The sequence below is a fragment of the Mya arenaria genome, chromosome 3, assembly GCF_026914265.1.
Source record: "Mya arenaria isolate MELC-2E11 chromosome 3, ASM2691426v1".
NCBI classification, from domain to species: domain Eukaryota; kingdom Metazoa; phylum Mollusca; class Bivalvia; order Myida; family Myidae; genus Mya; species Mya arenaria.
In genome coordinates this window covers 62,729,341-62,753,036 of record NC_069124.1, presented here as the reverse complement: position 1 = coordinate 62,753,036, position 23,696 = coordinate 62,729,341, and the positions used below count along the sequence as shown (strand labels likewise).

At 33.8% G+C, this 23,696-nt stretch overlaps 1 protein-coding gene across 7 annotated transcripts; it reads left to right on the top strand.

Annotated features, from left to right (window-relative positions):
* The first annotated feature begins 2,128 nt into the window (after window positions 1-2,128).
* Window positions 2,129-22,775, top strand: LOC128227342 (Golgi membrane protein 1-like). Of its 7 annotated transcripts, none has more exons than XM_052937772.1 (10): window positions 2,129-2,565; window positions 2,818-2,872; window positions 5,794-5,839; window positions 7,492-7,650; window positions 9,190-9,431; window positions 11,099-11,263; window positions 12,699-12,758; window positions 15,673-15,716; window positions 16,731-16,793; window positions 19,475-22,775. In XM_052937772.1, the coding sequence occupies exons 1-10, from the start codon at window positions 2,212-2,214 to the stop codon at window positions 19,535-19,537; spliced, it is 1,251 nt and encodes a 416-aa protein (XP_052793732.1). In that variant the 5' UTR covers window positions 2,129-2,211; the 3' UTR covers window positions 19,538-22,775. The 7 variants fall into 7 exon arrangements, with proteins under 7 accessions (XP_052793732.1, XP_052793729.1, XP_052793733.1 ...); XM_052937769.1 differs by lacking the exon at window positions 15,673-15,716 and adding an exon at window positions 15,450-15,619; XM_052937773.1 differs by lacking the exon at window positions 12,699-12,758.
* Window positions 22,776-23,696: the final 921 nt, after the last annotated feature.

Below are 23,696 nucleotides of genomic sequence, written 5' to 3'. Positions count from 1 at the left end.
AAGTCTTGCTATTTTTCTGTCGTGACAGCTGAAAACAGAAACAATACTAAAATGTGTTTGGCAGCATCTTCAGTATCTTGGTCAAAATTCAAACAAATATGTTAATTCAAATGTAGTTGTAAATATTGAGGGTAAATTTGGTCATAGTCCTTCCAAAAATAAAAGGCCGCAAAAATAAATTGTCATTAGATTGTCTCTATTTGGAATAAAAGTTAAATACAAATTGATAAATTGTTGGTTCTTATTAATCTTCAGAACTTTCTGAAGGAGTTTCGACTAGTGTGTGTGCCCTCGTAACGTACGTTTTGCTTTCCTCATGTGTTTTCACCTATTGCGTGGTACGTTAGATAAATATCATTTTTCAGTTTTATATATTGGTCACAATAAATATGTGTTTTTGTTTGATCTTGATAAACTTGAACATTGGAGCCATGAATGGGTTATGGCATATTGTCCATTTTAATGTCAAGTCGTTCACATAACCAGGGCCAAAGACCCAATTCCAACTTAGTACACTGTTCACCATTATCTACTAGCATCTGTATCTACAGCTTGACCTGTCCTCAGATCTATCGTGGGACACGCACATAAATCGCATCTCTACGAAGGCAAACAGCACATTGGGCTTTCTGAAGAGAACAATAAGATACACTCTGAACCACTGAAATATTTAGTCTACAAAGTTCTCATCCGTCCTCCGCTTGAATATCGCTCCACAGTTGGGCGTCCTTTCACTAATACCCACATCTACCGACTTGAATCCGTCCAACGTAGGGCTGCCAGATGGGCCAAACATTGCAATGGACAAAAATCAAGTGGCACAGACATAATGCAGTCTGTACATTGACGTAGGCTTGATTATAGAAAAATAGATAACAGGCTCTCTCATATGTAAAAATAACACATAACCTTATAGCCATCCCCGTCCCTAGCTACCTTATCGCACTGACAAGACCATCTTGACATTATCCAACTCCAGTTACAGACAAGTTTCTGCCACCACCGACTTATGCAAGTTCTCCTTCTTCCCAAGAGCTGTTTTTCATTGGAACAACCTCAAATCCAACATAGTGGCTTTCCCTTCCCTGGAGCAGTTCAATCAGGCTTTCTGTCAGATTAAACACGTCTCACCATAGGGAGTTATCAAACTTCTTTTACTTCTAACCTTATCTGCTCCTCCTATTTAAAACTTTGGTTTTTGAAAGTTATGTTTCTTTCATATGCATTCTTGCAGCTTGACGCGCAAATGTTCAGGTCCTAAGTAGGGGTTGAGAAGATAGAAAAGATAGATAGATTGACAATATTTCACAGCTTTCTCATTCATCTAAGGCATGCTTTACAACAGACACATTTATACTGGCACATTGCGTTAGCACGGATAAAATTGAGGTGATTAGTCGAATCGTCCCGGGAGTAGGATGATCAGTTGAATTTAAATTCGTCATTTATTTTCGTGTTTTGGCACTTTATCAAATACATAAACTAGTATTCAAAATATGCCCGTTTATTCTGAAACGCTACTTACTAGCAAAGTGTCTAAATAAATCGTTTTCATAGAGTGTCACGGTTGAATATTTCTATCAAATATATAAAAGATCATCTGTTACACTTATCCTTGTGAAATAAATGATTTCAATTTCTTGATTGCCTTTATAAGGCGCCTTACATTTTGTTTACCTCTGGTTATGTTTTCCACCATAAAACATCATTATTACACCACTAAACAACGTTAATTATACCAATTTAGCTTATAACGATTGTAAAAGGTCTAAGTCGAGAAAAATACTTATTATATGTATGCTACAGTATGTCATAGTAATGCTCACTATCATAGAACTATTGGGAACTAGTCATTTCATACCCTGACCATTCCGTACACTCCGATTTATGGTCATTTCGTACCCTTTGGATAGTCATTTCGTGCCCTACCACTTCTGATATAAAGTATTAGTAAGTATTTGATGTTCAATAGTAAGTCTTCTTTAATGAAAGCATTTAATTTAATGTCTTATGTTATTTTTGTAAATTAAGTACGTCTTCATCCGAATCAACGAACAAGAGTGGTAACTGCTGTAGATATTTAAAATAATTTAGTAGTATTTAACCGATCACGCGATCTGTACAACAATTGATTTCAAACGTAGGCAAACCGGAAATGATAACTCAGCTAGCCTGACAACTCTACAAACTTGAGTAAAAAGTATTTTCCCCATGGCTGCCAACGGGAGAGGAAATATGCGACCAGCTGGACGTTCACCGCCGTTCTTGGCAATTGGTTTAACTGTAGCTCTTGTCATATTGGGCTTTAATTACTGGTCTCTATCCGCTCGAAATGGGGAACAAGCAAGTGAAATCATGCTCATGGAAAGCGAGTTGCGTCTTGTAAATGCCAAGAAAGTGTCTGCTGAAAAGCGCAGTGATGCTATTCAAGATAAAGTAAAAGACTTTGAAGAAGATATAAGAAAGTATAAGGAAGCAAATGCCAAATGTCAAACAGACTCTGCAAACTTTAAATCTCGAGTAGAAGATTTAGAAAAACAGGTTACAGATGTACAGAATGAACTGGTAAATAACTTTTATCCAAAGTATTGGAAAAGAAATCAATTTGTTAAGCCAAAACTTGTTGAATATTGTAATGTTACTGTATTGTGTATTTTAAGTTGTTTTTTTTGCTTGAAAACATAACCTAAAATGTGTACGTAATTAATTTAATGGCATGACAATCCTTGTCAAATTATTAAAATGTTGTGGCCATTTTTGTTTTAACAAAAACTCACAATTCATTTTGGAAATTTATGAGTTTCTTTTTTTTTACAGAAAACTGCGGAAGAGCTTAGAACAAAATGTACAGATGAACTTGCAGAAAAGAATGGTAAGTGTGTTAGCAGGGTTCCCTCAGGGTTCTAGGAAGTTGTCGCCACTTTTCTGCTGGGGGTTAAGGGAGCTAAAATAGGCCCGGAGGGGGTGAAGCATTTTAAGAGCCTTAGATTGTATTTATTTAGCACATTGTCATGCAATAACATAAAATTTTATTGTAGAAGTACCACAAGTTATTAGCACATTGTTTTTCTATAACCTATAAAAAAAAATATTGACAAAAAATATGGGCAAGTATATGAGTAAAAAAAAAAAAACTGAAAATATTGCAAAAGATGAGACATACTGTACATGAATATGTTGATTTCTGTCTAATGCCTGCACACAGTTACTTGGTAGTTGGACTGCATTTTTGGCCAATAAAGCTACCTGATTCGAGCAATTGGTCCCTAGGGTGATTTCTTGGACTGAGAATCATAAAAAATGTTTTTTAGTACTCTATGATACACATAATAAACAAATAATCCACTTTTAGTCTTGATTTTTACATATTAAATATTTTATAATTTCAAACAATCTTTATCATTCACAAGTTATGAAGGTTAGCAGATTTCGGATGAGACATATTTATGAAAACAAGCTCAGATCTAAAAGATGTTTTTGATAAAACAACTGTATATGTCGCATGCATGTAGAAGGAAGTTATCTCCAAGGTGCAATCGCTCAATGAGCACAAACTGGACGCGTGTTCGCAATATTCTTTAAAAACTCTACCAAGAATACTGTTTAAATACAGACTCACAGATCTTCGCCAGTACTTTTGAGTGTGCACAAGGGCTGAACCCGGCATGCGTTTTTTGGCTCTATGTGCAGACGGGTACCAGTCACGAGGTAAACATATCCCCGGTTCCCGTTCGCGCGTGAAGTTGAAAAGCGCATGCCGGTTCACATGTCATTGTAAATAATGCTACAAATTCTGGTTATTGTTATACTTAAAAGTTATTGATCTACTGCAATACTTGACCTTTACAGGTTTAATGCCCTGTATATTATTATCATGGAGATGCAATGGAAAATGCAAGGAATGATGAAAAATGTTTTCAAGCACTAGCAAATTTTTGAAAACAACTAATATTTATATTGTATAAGCTCTCCAATTTTAACATTGTTGCTTTTCAAGAAGACGGTCATTGCAAATACTTGTATACATTGGCAGCGTAGGGCTATGATGTCAGAAAGTGGAAGATAATCCACAAGACCACTATTTTGTCGGGGCAAATTTTGAATGTCATTTGGTTCTAAAATATCAGCATATTAAAATTGATTTAACCAAAGACAATTACCGTAATTCCTCGACTATAAGACGGGGGAAATTAGGTCCCGATTCTTAACCTCAAAGTAGGGGGCCCATCTTATAGTAGAGTCTATAAGAGATTCAGAAAGAATAGAGTCAGAATCAGTAAATATTCAACATGTATATGGTATTCGACAGACTGATTTATTGTCTGCTGATGACACCCCATTAAAAGTGACAAGATCACACCCATCGGATTAAGATGGCCGTCTGCTTTGTGTCGCTACGATAAACCCTCGATATCTTCTAATTGGCAAATGCTTGTTATCAGTCTAAACATATTGCTTATCACAGGAGACACATTTTACTGCCTTTATGATAAAAATATTTTGAAAAAAATAATCAATTTTTATCATCGTGTTATTTTTTACATGTCGGAAATAAAACTTACTTTTTCCTTACGATTAGGCTATGGGTACATCATGCAGACTTACTGGCATGCTTCAATACACGTTTCATTAATCATTTAATATACATTAATTCCTCTGCAATCATCAATGGTTATTTATTTCTCCTACCTGGGTAATTCCCATCAACTGCAATCCAAACAAACACCTGTGAAAATTTGACTTATTAACACATGTAATGGAATGTGTTGTGTTTGTCGGCTGCACATCAAACGGTACAATTTGTGATGTCACAGCATGAGTTGTGTAACATCAAAGGTGCATGTCAGTGGTTTGTATTTGAATAGGTCAGCCTTTACCGTATAGCCCCATTTACTCCCACAATTGCGACTAGCCTAGTAAGAACATACCATGATCGGAAATATGATAATCAATAATCATTGTCTGAGAACCTTCAAGTCATAGTGAATATATTTCAGTTTACTACAAATATGATTGGCTTGTATGAAAAAGGTTAAATCAATCCTTATCCGCATAACGTTGTTCTATTATTAACATTGACATTGACATTAATTTGGCGTTTTTCTTCAAAATTTAGTTGATAATTGACTGTTTAGCTTGAACATTCCCACAGGCTTGGAGGAATTCAAGTGCTGGATTTGCTTTAAAAATTGACCCCGTCTTATAAACGAGTCTAGACAAAAACACCAGATTTCAGTCTTATAAGCGGATCGCCTTATAGTTGGGGAAATACTGTAAATAACAACAACTTTTAATGCATTCAGGCAATAATGCCTATAACAAACAAACAGTTAACGAGCAAACAAGTAAAATTTAACGAGAAGCCCAATTGTACAAACATTAGATTGGCCCCCTGCTTTTTAAAAGGACATGCATTTGCGCTAATTTGTGTGTTTCAAAGGTTTAGCTGTGTACATTTTAGAAACTTTTAAAGGAGGAAAATGTGATATTGCACAATAGGAAAAACCAGACAAGTACACTTAAGCTACCCTTTAAAAGACACATTCAAAGATTCAGACAACCTCAAAATTTGAAGAAGCAAACATTTTTTGATTGCCATTTTCAAACCCTGTTTCAAAGACTGTATCAGCATGTCATCAAATATTCAAAGTTTAAAAACTAACAACGATCTTGTTAATGACATTGTTAGCTTTCATAAAGTTCTAATCAATCAGCTAATTGTTTAAGGCATCCTATTATTAAGTCTTCTATTAATGTTCTGACATAATCATACTCATACATTTTGACTTGTAGTGGAAGTTGACACTGTCAAGAATGCTGCAAAGAACTGCTCAGAAAGGTAAGAAGGCTATATTTGATCTATATTTGATGTTTACATGTCGAATATGTCATTATTTATTTGAATTATATTACAGTCGAACCTCATTATGTCGACTTTCGGGACCTAGTGAAAGAAGTCGAGATAACGAAAAATCGACTCATCCGAATTACAAAAAATATCACCAATCCCAACACGTTTGAGTTGGATTGTCCGATGTTTACATCCACAATTAAACGGTCTTGTTAAATATTTTCGTCATGAAAACAGCAAACTTATTATTGAAAAATAAAGTGAAACAAAAGAAGAATTATTTGTGTCAAATTTATTTCTTTTGCGTTTATGGATCACTCAAAACACATATTAAACCACAATTGCATACATTTGTACATTGTAAGATTTTATACCGGGTCCTTCTCTGAATTAGTCGACCAGAGCAGTGGAACTAACATTTGACATTTTGAAGTTATTCTTTCTGTTCCCATTCGGGATTGATATCTAATCAATAAAATGTTCATGTTTTATACAATACCAAAGAGCTTGAGCAATAAATGTCTATTTAATTAAATACATAAACAAACAACTTTAATTATTCGCACTTACCAATTACATTTTTGTATCCCCCAATTATGACAGTTTGTTATATTGACACGCACGGTATTTTGCGACATGCCGCAAACCGTCATGAATATTTTCACACCTACGTCTCGATCTACAGTTCGACATAAAGAACATAGGAAATGTGTGAAATTCAACCACTGGGACTGAAAAACGAGGTCGACATAGCGAAAAAGTCGAGATAAAAAAATCGACACAAACAGATTTATTTTATATAGAATAAGAAAGAATAAATTCTGGACCGGTAAAAAGGTCGACATAACCGGAAAGTCAACTTATCCGATGCGACATAGCGAGGTTCGACTGTATAATATATGGTGACATGACAGGATGTGTGAAACTGTACTTATAAAGACATTTAAGACTTCAGTATAAGTGATACTGAATGTGTTTTTAAAAACAGAACATGTAATGTTAAATATGTTTTTCATTTCAACTACTTTTCTGAATCTGAACAGACTAGATATTTTGTGAAAAGATCAAAAATCAGACATGATTAAAATGTCTATGTTGTCATCAAAATAAGACTTGAAAAGATCATGGTCAAATTATTGTACTAGTGCTTGGTCTCAATTTGCTATATAAAATATTAAATCTTAATTCTAAGTTCAGAAGGTTTATACCAATGCATGGCTTGTTGTGCTAATTTCAACCACTGAAAACCATGTTGGATGATCTGAAAACATCTATGATGTCATTTTGATCAATCATGATTTCTAAAATTGAAACCGATTTAAAGAAGAAGACTTCTAAAAGAAGTGAATTGTGCAATAGTTATCAAAATAAAAAATAAAAAGTGACATCCCTGACTGTTTTGCACAACGTGACTCAAGCTTAGCCGAATGGGTCATCAAAAGAAAGCATATAGTAAAATAGAATATAAGATCAGAATTGATTAAAGTGTTGTGATAATAAATTTTAAGCATGAAGTCGTTGTGAACTTGACCATTTTCAACCTAAGCTACAAATCTTACAAAGACTACTAAATATTGTTGGTGTTTTACTGATATTGTTCAAGGCATGTGTTAGGACCTTTTTGTGTTTTTGCACATTAGTGAGTGTGAAAGCTATGTGAGGATGGGACGGTCACAGGAAAGAAGGGACACCCTGCAAGACGTGTACCAGGTGGCAGGTCCCCAGCCCCTCATCAGCATGCTTGACCAGGGCAGGGATGTCTCAAGCCTCACAGCAGAGATACAGACTCTCAAACAACAGTATGTGGCTCCAGTTTATGCATTTACCAAGTTCTTTAAAGAAAACAATTAAGTTTGAATCAAGTGAATGGCTTGTGATTATTTTTTTCTTTTCATTTTATGCATAGATATCAGGGGTTTTCCTAATGATTTGACTTTTACTTGCCCCGGGGGCAAGTCAATTTGAACATCTACTTGCCCCCTGTGAAATTTGGTTGCCGATCTTTGTAAATGTTTATATGTATACCATTTTAGTCAATCTGTATTAAAGGCAATGATATTTATTAATAAACACAAAGAATAACTTATAACAGATCTTAACTGCTACATTTTATTTTCAAACGAGCATCATCCAGCCATAGCCTCACTGTCACTTCTGGTCGATTTTTTGCATTTTCTATCTTTTCATTTTTACAATGACCTTGCGATTCTTCATGAGCCTTTAAAGAGTGTTTTCGAAAGAAGTTTGAACCCGTTACAAAAGAACCAACATCATCATATTTCGTACAAACTTTACATTTCATGAGATGATTTTCGTATTCTAACCATTTAAATTCGTTTAACCAGAAAGATTGAAAGATTCTCTTTCTACTATCTTTTTCGTTTTTTCTTTTTTTTATTATCGGTAGTTTTTGGCTTAGGTTTTGGTTAACTTTTAGAGAAAATTGAGAAAAAAGTGTTCAGTTTCGGCCAGTTCGTCTCCGTCCGCCATCTTGCCAAGGCTGACGAACGCTATACGTTACGATTCATTTGATTGGCTTTTTAAACTCCAATAACCAATCAAAATTGGTTTAACTTATGCTTGTTAGGAAACATTTTAACCCAAAGAAAAATAAAATAAAACTACCGGAAAGCGTTCACTACGAAAGCTCACTTGCCCGGCGGGCTCCCTGCTTTGAAAAATCACTTGCCCGCGGCGTTTTAACCCGGCGCGGGCAAGCGGGCGTCCGCTTAAGAAAACCCCTGGATATCCAGTCATCGAAATTTGTATTTTTTAGATGAACAAGCCCGAATTGATATACTATTGCTTGGCATTACATTTTTTTACAAGCCCTGCTGTTTAAAATGCAGAATTTGAGCAAGCCTGGAAAGCATTAGCTGTTGCTTATTTTGGCCGCTGGATATCAAAGTGTGGGATTGTGTTTAATTGAAGTAATAAAAGGTTTTAACCGAAAAGGCAAGAAGATTAAATATATTTTTGTGAAGACTGGATAGGTCATAAACTCCTCTTTTTCGAGTGGAATTTCACTCTACTAAATGTGAAATGATACTTGATTCATTAAAATACATAACAATGTTATCTTGTTCTTGTGTTGGATTTTTAATAAAAAATTGATTTAAATGTTCAACATCAGCGACTTTCAGTAGTGTTTTTATCATAATAGATTAATGAACAGAATTATATACTTAACAGTTTTTGTTTCTTAATTTTTAGAGGATTTTTGATCCCATTTCTCTTTTTTGTTTGGATCATTGATATTTTCCCACTCTGACTACTAATTTTCATGATTTATGTGTGATGTAGGTTAAATGGACCATGACGTTGTTATTTTTCTGTAGACAAGCTGAGAATGCTTACAAGGCACCACAGGGAGTGCAAGGTGTAGAGGGGGCTGGTCAGTTTAACCAGCAGGGTTACAATGCAGGTGCCCAGCAGGGCCAAGAGGGAGGCAATCAAAACCCTGCTAATTATAATGCTGCTGGGATTAACCCGGCTGTACCAGACGCGGGTAACAACCAACCAATAGTCCGGGGAAACCAGCAACCAGTGATTAATGACAACCAGGATGGCCAGCAAGGAGGTAACTCGTAAAACATCACAAACATCTAATAGAAATGTCTCATGCTATTTAGGCATAGTGTGTTGAATGACATTTGTTATCCACTTTAAAGAAAAGCAAATATACAATAACTTGCAATAAGACCAGGACCATTTTTGAACGTTCATAGTGTTTTTTTGTGTATACATGTACATTGGTTTACTTTGCTTGATAAAGTATCCCCACTTTCAATATTCTTTTATGAATGTATGGTTAAACTTTATGTGACCGATTTATGCCAAAACATATTTATTATTCACCCAATTTTTTAGCTCGACTATTCGAAGAATAGGTGGGCTATACTACTCGCCCCGGTGTCGGCGTCCGGTTAAAGTTTTAGGGCAAGTTGGGATTTTCACCTATAAGTCCAATACCCTTCATTCAATTGACTTAATACTTCACACAGTTGTTCAGGGCCATCACATGATGAGGTTAGATAACTCCATATTATTCTTTACACAGATTATGGCCCATGATTGACTATGGAACTTAGGTTAAAGTTTTAGGGCAAGTTAGGATATTTATTAATAACTTCTATACCCTTTGTTCAATTGACTTAATACTTCACACAGTTGTTCAGGACCATCACACAACCCCATATTATCCTTAATACAAGTTATGGCCCCTGATTGACTTAGGTTAAAGTTTTAGGGCAAGTTAATGTTAAGGGCAAGTTGGGATTTTAATAAAAAAAACTTCTATGCCGTTCATTCAATGCACTTAATAAAATTCAAAATAATTTACGACCATCTAACAACAAGAACATAACTCCATTTTAACCCTAAATACAAATTATGGCCCTTGAATTTTTTATTTTTTTTATTATTATTTCTTTCGAAAGGCATATTTGTATTTACTTAACCACATTTTCATAATGGGAAATCAAGTTATTTGAATGACTTGCGTTTTTGTTTGGGTGGCTTGTGGAAGGGCAGCATCAAAGTCACCTTATGTATCGAATAATTATGCCCCCGAAGGTGGGCATATTAAAATCGCACCGTCCGTCCTGCTCTGTAACTTTCCCTTGTATGGACAGATTTTAAAATAACTTACCACATGTGTTCCACATACCAAGACGACGTGTCGCGTGTAAGACCCGTGTCCCTACCTCAAAGGTCAAGGTCACACTTAGTGTTTATTCACAATGGAGTGCTGCATATAAGGACATAGAGTATAGGTTGTCGTGTCCGGGCTGTAACTTTCTCTTGTATGGACAGATTTTAAAATAACTTGCCACATGTGTACCACATACCAAGACGACGTGTCGCGTGCAAGACCCGTGTCCCTACCTCAAAGGTCAAGGTCACACTTAGTGTTTATTCACAATGGAGTGCTGCATATAAGGACATAGAGTATAGGTTGTCATGTCTGGGCTGTAACTTTCCCTTGTCTTATGACGGCTCTTGTTTTAAATCCATAGTATCTCTTTTGAGGGAAACATAATAATCGAAATATGATTTGGCAAGAAAGTTAATTGAGTACAAATTTTCTCATCAAAGAATTCTTTTATACAATGTACCATTATTAATATTTGCGAAATATTTTCCTATGTTCAGTTAAAATAAGTTTTTTTTTAAGCCTTTCCAAAAAATGGTGGAAAAACACTGGATAAGTAAATAATGATATATCATACCATATGCATGTTTCAGTAATTGCTGCAGAGAAGGCCCAGCAAACTGAGAATTTGGACCAGTCAGGAAAAGCAGACTCAAATGCCAGGCCTGGGGAGGAGATCCCTGTGCTGCCTGTCCCAAACGATCACAACAAGGACGAAAAAGATGGACAGCCAGATGACTTGGGACATCAGGATGATGGTAAGAGTCTTGCTTTGTGTTTCATAATCCTTGTGTATGGTATAATAGACAACTTATATTTCTGTTTTTGAAAAATCATAATTGATTTCCTTTTTTTCTGGAGGCCATGATATATGTATGATTTAGATATCACATGTGAAAACAGTTGACAAATTAATGGATGTAGCAGAAAATGTGTGTGGAAAATGTTCGAAATCATTATGCTTGGAGACAAACAAACTATACCTATAAGGCAATACATTTTTTTGTTGTGATTGTGATCAATATCACACCAGTAATAGAGCTTGAAGAATGCAGTTTCCCTTCCTCAGGGCGAAATTTATCAGTTGTCAATAGACAAAAGTCAATAATAAAATGCAAATTCATGCTTCATATTTAATGTCTGTTATTTGTTTTGTGGCAATCAAATATGTCCAAGTTATTTGATATATTGGTTTTTATGTGGAAAATTATACTGTTTTTAGAATGAAAATCACAAAAACACAACAAAAAAGAATAAAAATAGCTTTGTTTAAATAAATGCAATGATATTTGTTGGCAATTCAATACAATTCTTTTTATCATTATTTAGTAATAAAAAATTATAACATATAACTCGTGTATGCTTGGTGTTGGCAATGTAGCCCAGCAAAGAAGCTTTATTGTATATTACTATGAATAGGACATACTTTTATGCCCATGATTAAAAAAAAAATGCTTGCCTCCTATTCTATTATAAGTATAAGGCTGCTGACAAATATAAGGTATAATTTTGTGATGAAAGAATAATAAATGAGCATGCATGCCCTCTGCCTTTAACAAGAGTTACATACAAACAGTACAAACTGTTGCCATGGCACATTATGCCTTATGTTTCTAATTGTTAGCTGAACAAGTTGACATGTTGAGAACATTTACGTACAATGTAAGGTGTTACTTCTACAATTTGTATCATTCTCAAAGGTTATCGACTAATTGTTAACGAAAAAACATCCGAAAGAATTCTTAATATTTAATATTGCATGGTTGACAATTACCTTTGTCATTTGAATGACACATTAAAAAATCATAATTCAAAACAAACATGCTGGCTACCAATTTTGACATATTTTTGCTGCATCCAATAGGTGGTATTAATATTTTTAGATTTTTCTAATATTTTTACCTGCCTTATTGCTATCCTACATGTAGCTTCCTATACACAGTAATATACGGTACTTCATATTGAATTCATGTACAGAGAAAATCATTCATACAAATATATCAGTAACTAAACAAGCATCTTGAAGAGTATTGTAAATAGATTCAAAGCAACAACTTGTCACATAATTTATTGTATTATATATTGTGATATATTACTTGAAAACAAAGTTTGTATATATGTATGTATATTGATGATTGCTTTCTGCATGTTTGGTGTGGCTAGCTTATATAATATTGTATGGTCATTGTACAGGGGGTAATCGCAGTACAACTACAGCAAGCATACGGAATCACCTTGGTCAACGTTCGGAAAGTAAGAAAAGTTTTTTGATTCCACTCATGGACTTGTACATGTAAGATTGTTCTTATCCGTCCAGTTCTTACCCGTCCTTGTAGAATTATGTCTCCCATTTTCTAAAAGGAAGATACACTGTTTATGTAAAAATTCTTATTGTTCTTTTTAATATTCCTTTTCTTCAACCAATTTCCATTCAAAGCAGAAATTGAAGCAACTTCAATGAAGTTTGGCACATTGATAGATGACATTGTAACGCTATGCTAGCAAAAAACAAACTCTGGGGCACTTTGTTCCAAAGTTATCTGTCTTTGTTTATGTTTTAAAGCAAGATTTGTCCAGGCTACATCTTGAAGGTTTCTCAAATTGATTGAAATTTTGAACATTTAATTATTGAAAATGTTAAGTTGTGCACAGAGCAAGTGTTATAACTCTTGAACTCATATTTGCAAAGTTATCTTCCCTTGTTCTTTGAAACAAAGTTAGTACCTGACATTACTGCTGGATGGAATGGAATGAAACTCTGATTACTGATAGATGCAATGAAGTGGAGTTTAGGTCACTAGTAGCGCATGGACCCATTGTTGCAAAGTAATCTCCACATCTCTCAAGTTTTTATACGCCCATCTTACGATGGCCGTATTATGGGAACACCCATGGCGGGCGGGCGGCGGGCAGGCGGGCGGCTCCACAATGTTGTCCGCTCTCTAACTTGAACATTTCTCATCCAATTTCCACCAAACTTCATGAAAGTGTTTGTTGGTGAAATATCTAGTTCTTGATATATATTCCCCCTTGTATTTTCCATTAACTTCGCAAAATTGCTTTCACTCTTGGAGAACATTTTTTCAAACATTTTCCTGTTAAGGGGAGATATCATTTATTGATTGTTACACTTCAAAACAACAATTCAGGTTTTCTTTGTAATTGTTTGTTATTAGTTTGTGTTTTATATACAACGTTACTGTACTGACATTTATGTAATAATATGTAGGTAACTGTTTTGATCAACATTTAACCAATGTGGTGTGTAGGGATGTCACCAGCGAACGTGCTTTGCCGAAAAGAAATAAATGATAGTGCCTAGTTAGAAAAGTTTACCAACCAGGATGGAGTTGAAAGACATAATGTCTTTTGTTTAATAGCTTCACTTCATCTTTTTAATAGGCTGTCATATTTATAGTTATAGTTCCAAACATATCAGTCATACAAAATATCTAGCATTGGACAATAATAATAATAGATTTTAATAGATTTTATTAAAACTTAAGACAGGTATTTAGTTCAGCAATTCTTTTTGAAAAGGTTGATATCAGGTTATCCCTTAGTATTCTGTGGATTCAGGTTCATTGAAGAATGGTATACTTTGTTCAGATCTGTACACATCAGTCAACAATTTAGGTTTTAGAGCCCTAATGTTTGTATATCACTATTGTTTTACACATTATACATACATCTTGTAGTGTAAATATTACACACTGTAATACATATAGTTTATTTGTAGCTTTCTTCCATATTGGCTATACTGGTTCAAACCAATATTGTTCATACATGTACATGATTTATTTAGAAATGTGTGCAACAGGTGTTCTCTTGTGATAAGAAAGGAGTGAGAAATTATGTTAGCACGGATGTATCTGTATACATACATCAGTTGTTATTGATTTGGAAACACATGTTGACAGTTCTATAAAACTATTATTTTTTGTTCAATGTACCTGTATTTTCACAGTCTTGTTGAAAGAGACGTTGCATTTTACACTTTTTTGCGCTATTGATAATTTAGAAAAAGGACTTCCGTAATATTAAAATAAATAATACTAATGTTATTAAGAATATTATTTGTTTTGTCAGTTGAATAATTTTACATTGATGAAAAGAAATTTATGTTTTATATTGCATTGCAGTCTTTGTGAAAGTTGAATAATTCAAGAACAAAAACCATAAAAAAATGTTTTTGACAATGCCTGTTATATTTGTAGGTAACATTTAGCATCAACAAGATATAACTACATGCATGGCATAAAAGACTAAAGTTGACCAGCAGAAAAAAATATTGCCCAATTTACTTCTGATTAATATGAACATGGTGAAATACGTAATTGAAGTAAAAAATAGCCCATGCAGTTATGTTTAAAATGGTCTTTTATCTATTTATTCAAATTAAAGTTTTGTACTAAAAATCTGATTTTGTCAACCATATTTTAGAATGAAATACCCCGAGGACAAAACACCCTGATTCTTAAAAAACATAAATTAGTATTTTCTTTGATTATTAACATTTGCGAAACTGCTTGATTACTGAAGATATAATCTATTGCCTAGGACCCTTGATATAAAACTTGAACCACCTATTTTACATTACTTTTTGATACAAATACTGAAAAAGAATAATGGAGCCTAAGCAATGCTAGTTCAGTTATGCTGCGTAATGCATGTGTGAAATGATCTCAATCAAAATGCCTGTAAACACTATTCAACTTAAATGGAAACTTGAATGTTACATATTAACTTTCATTGTCCCTGCCAGGATTTTACAGTATTATATTGATTTTTGTAATGTGTTTTTGTTTAAATACTCTCAGGCGGTTATTATTGATTGAAGCCCATGTTTGCTGTTGGGGTTTATCTTTGCTATAAAAGTTGTTGTTGTTGTATGGACCAGTTATTTGACTCCTTACAATGTATGTTATATTTTCTTTTCCCCAGATTTCACATCCATGGAAGGTCAGGCAGCTGGCCATGTTGGCATCACTGAACAGCCAGAGCGAAAGGTTAATTTTGACAAGCAGGCTAATGATTACAATGATGCTGAAGATCAAGATGCAGATGATGATAAAGAGTTGCATAACAATTTGAAGTTTCAAGGAAATGCACAGGTGGGTTAGTTGTTAATGCATAACAAAGCTAATGACAATGTTTTCTTTTTCAGCATTAAAGGTCGGCATTTCAGAAGGAGGCAAACAAAATTTCAAGGTTGTATAGTGTTTAATTTCAAGTATTTTGCATGCTGGAACAGGAAGTTAAAGCTTTAATTTGGTGAAAGCTTGGAACACGACTGTAGCTCATTGAAATTGATTCCCAGGTATCAGGTTTTCAGGGAGCTCCATCAGGAAGTAGAGATTCTGCACGGAAAGAAGGATTTCCTGTTAACCAATCTTGAAACTTCCATCTATAATCTCAGCTTTCTAAGTTGAATACCAATATTTTCTTTGTTAAACTTCTTTGCAGTTGATAATCTCCTCTTATTATGTTATGAAATTGGCTACTTCAAAGATTTCATTGTTTAATAAAAGAAGTCTTTCTCCTATTTGTTTAAGGCTATCAAAAGCTTCATGTGTTTACGCTGTGAGCAATATCATTATTTACCCCTTAATTGTTTGGTATGTTTTTTTTGTTTTTTTGTAAGATCAGTGAAATATGAAACAAATTAAAATACTAATTGAAGATAAAGAATATGGTAAAATTGGCTGTTGGACGAAAATATTCAATGCATGTATATATTTCGCCATATTAAAAAAATATCTTAGTTTGATAATAAAACCTATACCTACAAATGGCCTTTACAATTAATTGGCCTATTGACGAAATGAAACAAATAAAAACAAATGTCTTTCGTCAAGGACGAATATTTTACATGAATATAAAGGCATGTCTTTATTCTTGATGGGTCGGCTTTAATTTCATTTATTTTACAAGGGATGAATGGACTGGATCAGAAAAGAAATCGGGTCTGGCTTAAGTGTTTTGGAATCTTGTTATTTATGCATTTATTCTATAACTAGTTGCAATAAAGAGGTATTTGCAAATAAATTAATTATGTTAATATTTCTATAAATTTGTTGGTAAGATATGTGCGAGTGAAGAATGTAAATTATAGAGATATTTTTAAGATTGGTCACATAAATTTGTTAGGACTTAGTCAAGAAAATATTGGTTAATAGAACATTACCCTAACCCTGCTTTTCTTATTGTTAATTTGTAAGCCAGGGTGGAGATGACGATGACTATTATGATGACAATAATGATGAACAGGAGGAGGAGAACTATGAAGTATGTTGTAGAGGACTTGTAGTGGACACCCCACAAACTTGACCCCTAGCTGTATCCGTGTGTAGTGTGCAGCTATATATAGGCTATGTTGTATAGGCTACCATAGCAGCATTCTAGTTTTAACTGTCTGTTTTAGTTGCAATCTGTTGAAGGAAGAACACAATTGTATTTTCATACACAGTGACAATAGGCATATTGAGTAGGAAGGCCCACAACTTGGTTTTGATAGATGTCAAAGTTATGCTTCTTAATCAACTGAGAAAAGGACCAGCATTGGCATTGCAGAACTCTTTTTTGCCATGTATAAGCTTGCAGTTAATGTTCATGTCATGATAGCCAGACATTAACAAGTTCTTGCAATCAGATATAAATATATCAGCAGTAATAAATACCATAATGCTGCTTAAGTGCATGCACAGATAATCATATATGTGTTTATTCTTCATTGTATGGGACTTGGTTTTCATTGTACTTAATAATATACATGTGTATGCATGAAGCATGTTTTATATTATATATAGTCACTAGATCATTGACTGATAAAAGTTTTTTTGGAAACAAACATAATTATGGGTATGGTGAGTATCAAACCTCATCATGACATGAAATTTATATTAAATTAATTTTTTTCTGCAGTCGGTAGCGTAACTAACTGACTTACTCCGGAACAATGTCGCAATGGCAAATTTGATGACTATCATTTAAATGAACATCTTTGTTATCGTATAAATTATCTTCTATGCTCACTTTCAACGATTATAAAGTATGCCTCTGATTGATACTCAGAAAGGTTGTCAGAAGGTGACATTTTGTATGTCAACCTCAGATTTTCTGCCGATCATTTATTGCGGATATGATTTTAATCAGATTGCTCAACCAAGAAGTTTGATTTTAACCTAAAAATTGGTAACATACTTTTTTATTGAGCAAGAATTGCTATAAGCAGTGTTTAGGGCTTGACCTCAAAATGTGGTATTAACCCCTTAGCTATAGGCGAGCCCTAGTTCAGGATAGGGCAACACATATTTCATTTTTTGATTGCGAAATGGATTCAAAAACCATTAACAGTCATGATCAAATTTGTTGTACAAGTTTATTTTTTATTTTATGTCTAGTACAAATGACTTGTATGCATTTACGGTAAGCAATATTGAAAAGAAAGTTCTATCCAATTATTTGGCTTAATTATTTTAGTATAACAATACTCCGCAGTGTAAGCACCTTCACTCTTGTCTTTAATTAACAGTCACCCTTTATTCATACTCATGAGAGACAACTTCCAGGGCCGGAGTCTGAAGTAGTATAACTGTGACTTTACCATTAGTATTAGTTATTTGCATGTGTGTGGTATTGTTTATAATTCCATTTTATTTCAGAAGTGTGCTCTTAAATGTGTGCATGATAAGATGCTACATGTACATGTATCATCAGTGAGTCAGTAGTTTTACATTTCAATGGTCAGTAGTTTTATATTTCAAAGGTCAGTAGTTTTACATTTCAATGGTCAGTAGTCAGTAGTTTTACATTTCAATGGTCAGTAGTTTTACATTTCAATGGTCAGTAGTTTTACATTTCTATGGTCAGTAGTTTTACATTTCAATGGTCAGTTCAATGGTCAGTAGTTTTATATTTCAAAGGTCAGTAGTTTTACATTTCAATGGCCAGTATTTTATCATTTCAATGGTCAGTAGGTATACATTTCAATGGTCAGTAGGTATACATTTCAATGGTCAGTAATTTTACGAAATGGTCAGTAGTTTTACATTTCTGTGGTCAGTAGGTATACATTTCAATGGTCAGTAATTTTACGAAATGGTCAGTAGTTTTACATTTCTGTGGTCAGTAGTTTTACATTTCAATGGTCAGTAGTTTTACAATTCAATGGTCAGTAGTTTTACATTTCTGTGGTCAGTAGTTTTACATTTCAATGGTCAGTTCAATGGTCAGTAGTTTTACAATTCAATGGTCAGTAGTTTTACATTTCAATGGTTAGTAGATTATCATTTAAATGGTCAGTAGTTATACATTTCAATGGTCAGTAAGTTAACATTTCGATGGTCACCAGCTTTACATTTCAATGGTCAGTAGTTTTACATTTCAATGGTCAGTAGAAAAAAAAATCATTTTTACTTTTCAGGGAAAACAAGTGTATAAATGAGCTTATATGATTGTCTTGGGATCCCATTGGGAGCCAAAACTTTTGTTTTATGCAGAGAAAGCTAATTCTGTACTTCAGCCTCATTATTAACAGTGATAAAGTATGAAGTTCTTTGTCCACATTAGAAATTTGCATCAACAAAAATTTCAAATTCAGACTGATGCATAATTTGCACATATACATGTATAGATAAAGAGTTTGTTTATACTGATGCATAATTTGCACATATACATGTATAGATAAAGAGATTGTTTATACTGATGCATAATGTAAATTATATAAATAATAGAGATTCCTGATGCATAATGAAAATGATATAGATGGTGGAGATTGCTCACACTGATGCATATTGAAATGATATAGATGGTAGAGATTGTTCATACTGATGCAAAATGTAAATGGTATAGGTTAAGATATTGTTCATACTGATGCAAAATGTAAATGGTATAGGTTAAGATATTATTTATACAGATGCATAATGTAAATGATTCAAATAATAGAGAGCAATTTGTCTGCATTTCAGGAGGATGATGATGTGCAGAGAGATGATGACGCCGTTGACAAGATGGCCATGAAAACAAACTGAGTCCAGCAGCCTTTTCACTTTTGATGTAGTTGCTATCCAAAGACCAGCAATGATATTTTTTTCTGAGGTAAAATTGTGCGACATGGAATCTTTCTATTGGTCCGATAAATAAAAGACTCTTGTTTTTGTGACATTGTGCCAATCGCAGGACAGACTAGCACAACGAGGGCATGATCTCCTGATCTGTATGCGCAAATCCAGTGGGACTATTTTGTAACACTTCACATTCTGTGATTTATATTAATCATCATGCAATTTTGTCTATGTCTTGTTATCCTACATTTCTTTCAGTGTTTATTCACTGTATTGCTCACTTAACATTTTATGATTGCATTGTCTTTTGTATTTGCTGAAGTATGTTAAATCATATGTCCAAATTATGTTTTTGTCAGGACTTTTGTTTTAAGGGTTATGTTTTTGTTTTGTATATTATTTACATTGTGTTAGAAGATTATATTTCCTTACAAGAAAGAACTTAAGTTTTTACATTACTTTTATTGTTATATTGAGTTATTCATGCATTTTTGAGCAAATTTACCCAAAGCATTTTTTGTTGTTCTTAACCCTTTCCCTCCTTGATATGCCTTTTTACTCCCAAAACAGTAAAATAACAAGGGGATTAATTAGGGGCGGCTGATATGACTGCTCTATGAAGGAAAGGGTTAATATGTTCATGTTTTATTTGCTCTATGACCAAACTTTTGATCAAATGTTGCTTTCCAGCGCAAAATATTAATATGAATATTATCTCCATGTATATGCATTGTATAATCATGCTTTTATTTTGCTAAAACTGTGTTGACAAGTGCATACAGCTTAAGTTGCTGGCACTGTGTATTGCTAACATGAACAGACTTTCACAGGTGTATATGAGTGTGTTTTGAATTGTATCAACCATACAAAGCCATGAAAAATAGTCCAGAAACAAGGTGTGCATCAATTCTTAGAAAAAAATGCTTAAATGTTGCCACTTGGGTTAGATTATGTCAATGGGTTTAATTTCAAAAATTCTTTAAATAGACTGAAATATATTAGTTATGTTATACTATAATTGACTAGGGAGCCATCAAACATGATCTGATATTGACTTTGAGCTAGGCGCAGACCTAGTCAACAGCTGTTTTATTATATATTTTCATATCCATATCCATTATGACCACTCAGGAAAAAAACAATAATTATTTTATTAAGACTTAACAGCCTTCTTATGACAGTTCTTTAATTAACGTTTACCTGTATTAACTTTTTTTGAAAGTAATGGTATACTGGAAAATTTTGGAAATGATGGCACTGGATATGTCTTAGCTTCGTTCATGGTAATGTTCTCTGTAACAGATGAAACGGGTATTGATGAGGCATTACTCATTGACTATGAATAGTGGTAGTGTAAAACATAAATCATGATAAATGAAATATTTTAATTAGTAATTGCCAATCATGCTCAGGACCGATGAGAAACTGTCTTTTTATAGGTTATATAATAAATAGCAATATTTTAAAGTAATTATGAATAATTGGAGATGTGGCATGTATGTATAAACTTATAATAGACCCTTATAGAAATTTGTTTTAATATTAAATTGTTAATTGTGTTAGCAATACTTGTAATGATGTGTGTAATGCTTTGGGAGATCTTTAATCTGTTAATACTTTGTTTGTTCTATTGTTAATGCTCTCATGTACTTGCATACAAATAACATTGTCCAGCAGCGTCATTCCTGTCCGCATCACACTTATGTTTCAGATCAATTACTTGGTAACAACTTGGAGTAGGGTCATCAGCCTAAGTATGCATATTAGTCCTGGTCAGTAAATGACCCCTATTGATTTTGAGGTCAATGTACGATTAACTTTACTAGAAAAATTAAGACATATTTAATCAGTAACTTCTGAACAATTGGGTGTAGCGTCTATAAAACTTTGTAAGAATGTTGGCGATGGTCAGTGTATGAGGGGACATAATGACCTCCACTTAAACAATTATGGGTGCTCCAGACGGACAACAAATCAGACTGGCAAAGCTCTGGTTTTACTGTATTTGTTTAATTTCAGAATTACACTTGATAAAACTTACTTTTGACATTCCATGTTTGGAGATGTGAATGTGAGAGTGGTCATGAAATGGTTGTTACATATATAGTTTTATATATTTATTCATGTTGTTCAAAGAATTATTATTTTATTTGTGTTTGAGGGTCACAAATATTGATTGATTTAATGCTTATGTGAAATCCATGGTAAATATTGTTTTGAAAGATTGGAAATGAGGCTTTTTCTCTCCCATTTGCTCTTCTTCTGACCATTTGTGTCCACAAGCTTGTACAGCATGGAACCTTTGATCACTTTATTTCAAAACAGTTTTAAGGCATAATATTAGTATGTCTGGCTGGATCAATAACTATTTCTTGCATACCGGACGTGTGTTTCCGGTCATGTGACCAGTGCTGGAAAAACCCATCTTACATACCCCATGTAAGATGAGTCACGCGCAACAACGCACCACTTCTTATTTCATTTATCTCAGTATGGTTTATGAAAGATATAGTATGCCATTTCAATAAAGCGCAATCAAATATATATGTTTGCAAGACTTTTAATTAAAATCAAAAATAATTCATCGTAAAAAACGCCATTTTTAGTTATTTAAAATTACTGCGCTCTATGACGTCAGTAAACAACGTCGCACACGCTTTTTGGTGTAATTGTACAAAAGTTCGTTTTTTCTACGTTATTTTTCCACAAATTCATAATTTTAGGTATGCAAGAAAAAATATCAATCATGTTTTTCAGTTCCGGATCGAAAAATCCGACCCTCGGGCACGCACGTGCCCTCGGGTCGGATTTTTCTATCCTTACCGGAAACACATGATAGATACTTAAAATATAACTTCAATAAGAATAGCTACTTATGTCCCTAAAATGGTCATAAAATTGAGCTGGCTCCAATTTTTTTTAACTTCAGTAAAATTTAGCCTTTCATTGTTAAAGGGTATAATTCTAAAGGCATAATTCACATAGTTCTAAAACATCACTACCCTGCAATACTCATTTTCTGTGCATTGACCATCTCTGTTTGTGTAGTGTAGATGACTCTTATTCAAGAATTTCTGTATGACATGTTTATGTGTATCTGAAGTCAGATTCAGCTGTGGGTTGTCTACTTGTTTATATATCATGGATTTATTTAATATGTACACAAATAATAATAAAAGTGGGAAAATAAACAATGTTCACATAATCCTGATGACTTATTTTTTAGTCCATATGTTTAAAATTGCCAAGGAATATCAGTTTGTAGCCTGCGGTGAAGTGGACCCCTCCTTCTATTTGAGTTTATGATGGTCTCCAATTAAGATGAAAGAGATATGGAGTTTAGTATGACCCTAGGTACTGTAGGATATTCACTGTGTTACAGATTGTCTACTTTTACATTAAGCCATTGTTCCCTACTTTTCTAAACAGCCTTATTGTGCCTACAACTAAAGTAGCAACAACAACAAAACACCATAATGTTAAAACAACATATCAGACTTTTAAATTGTATAAACCAACTTTCCTAAGGAATTTTTTTTGTTACAAAATGCAATATCTGAGAAGGTTATATTTTCATGTAAAAAGTCATCCTTGATCATGTTCTAGCAATCTGCAGTACTGGTATGTCAAGGCTGGAAAAAACCTAAGGAGAGTTGCTTATGTTGTATTATTTGAAACATTTAAATCTCATGCAATGGTAGGATGGCTTTAAATGACCTAAAAGGACAGCAAATTGTAATCGTCCATCTATCCACATGTCGCTACCATTTTTCAGTCAATAACTGAAAACACTGGGGCCCAGGGACCTGAAACTTGCTCAAGTTTGTCATGACCAGCAAATGAGCCTTATTTTGAGGTCAGTGTGTGTATCGGGTCACGATCATGTGTTGATTTTGCACTGAAGATCTATTCCCAATTAATAACTGAAGAACACTCAGGGACCTGGGACCTCAAAACTTGGTAAGCAGGCTGGTCATGATCAGTAAATGAACTATATTGATTTTCATGTCCGTACATCGATGGTTTAAGTCAATAAGGTCTTTTTTTTAATTATATATATGTTTTACGAACGGCCAGAGTTGTTAAGTGTCAGAGGAGGAGGATATAAAAATAAAATTACATTTCT

Excerpts from the sequence above, each read along its gene's own strand:
- LOC128227342 (XM_052937769.1), top strand. The coding sequence starts at position 2,212 with ATGGCTGCCAACGGGAGAGGAAATATGCGACCAGCTGGACGTTCACCG. Across the intron at positions 9,432-11,098 it reads CCAGGATGGCCAGCAAGGAG|TAATTGCTGCAGAGAAGGCC; the intron begins GTAACTCGTAAA and ends TGCATGTTTCAG. Across the intron at positions 11,264-12,698 it reads CTTGGGACATCAGGATGATG|GGGGTAATCGCAGTACAACT; the intron begins GTAAGAGTCTTG and ends GTCATTGTACAG.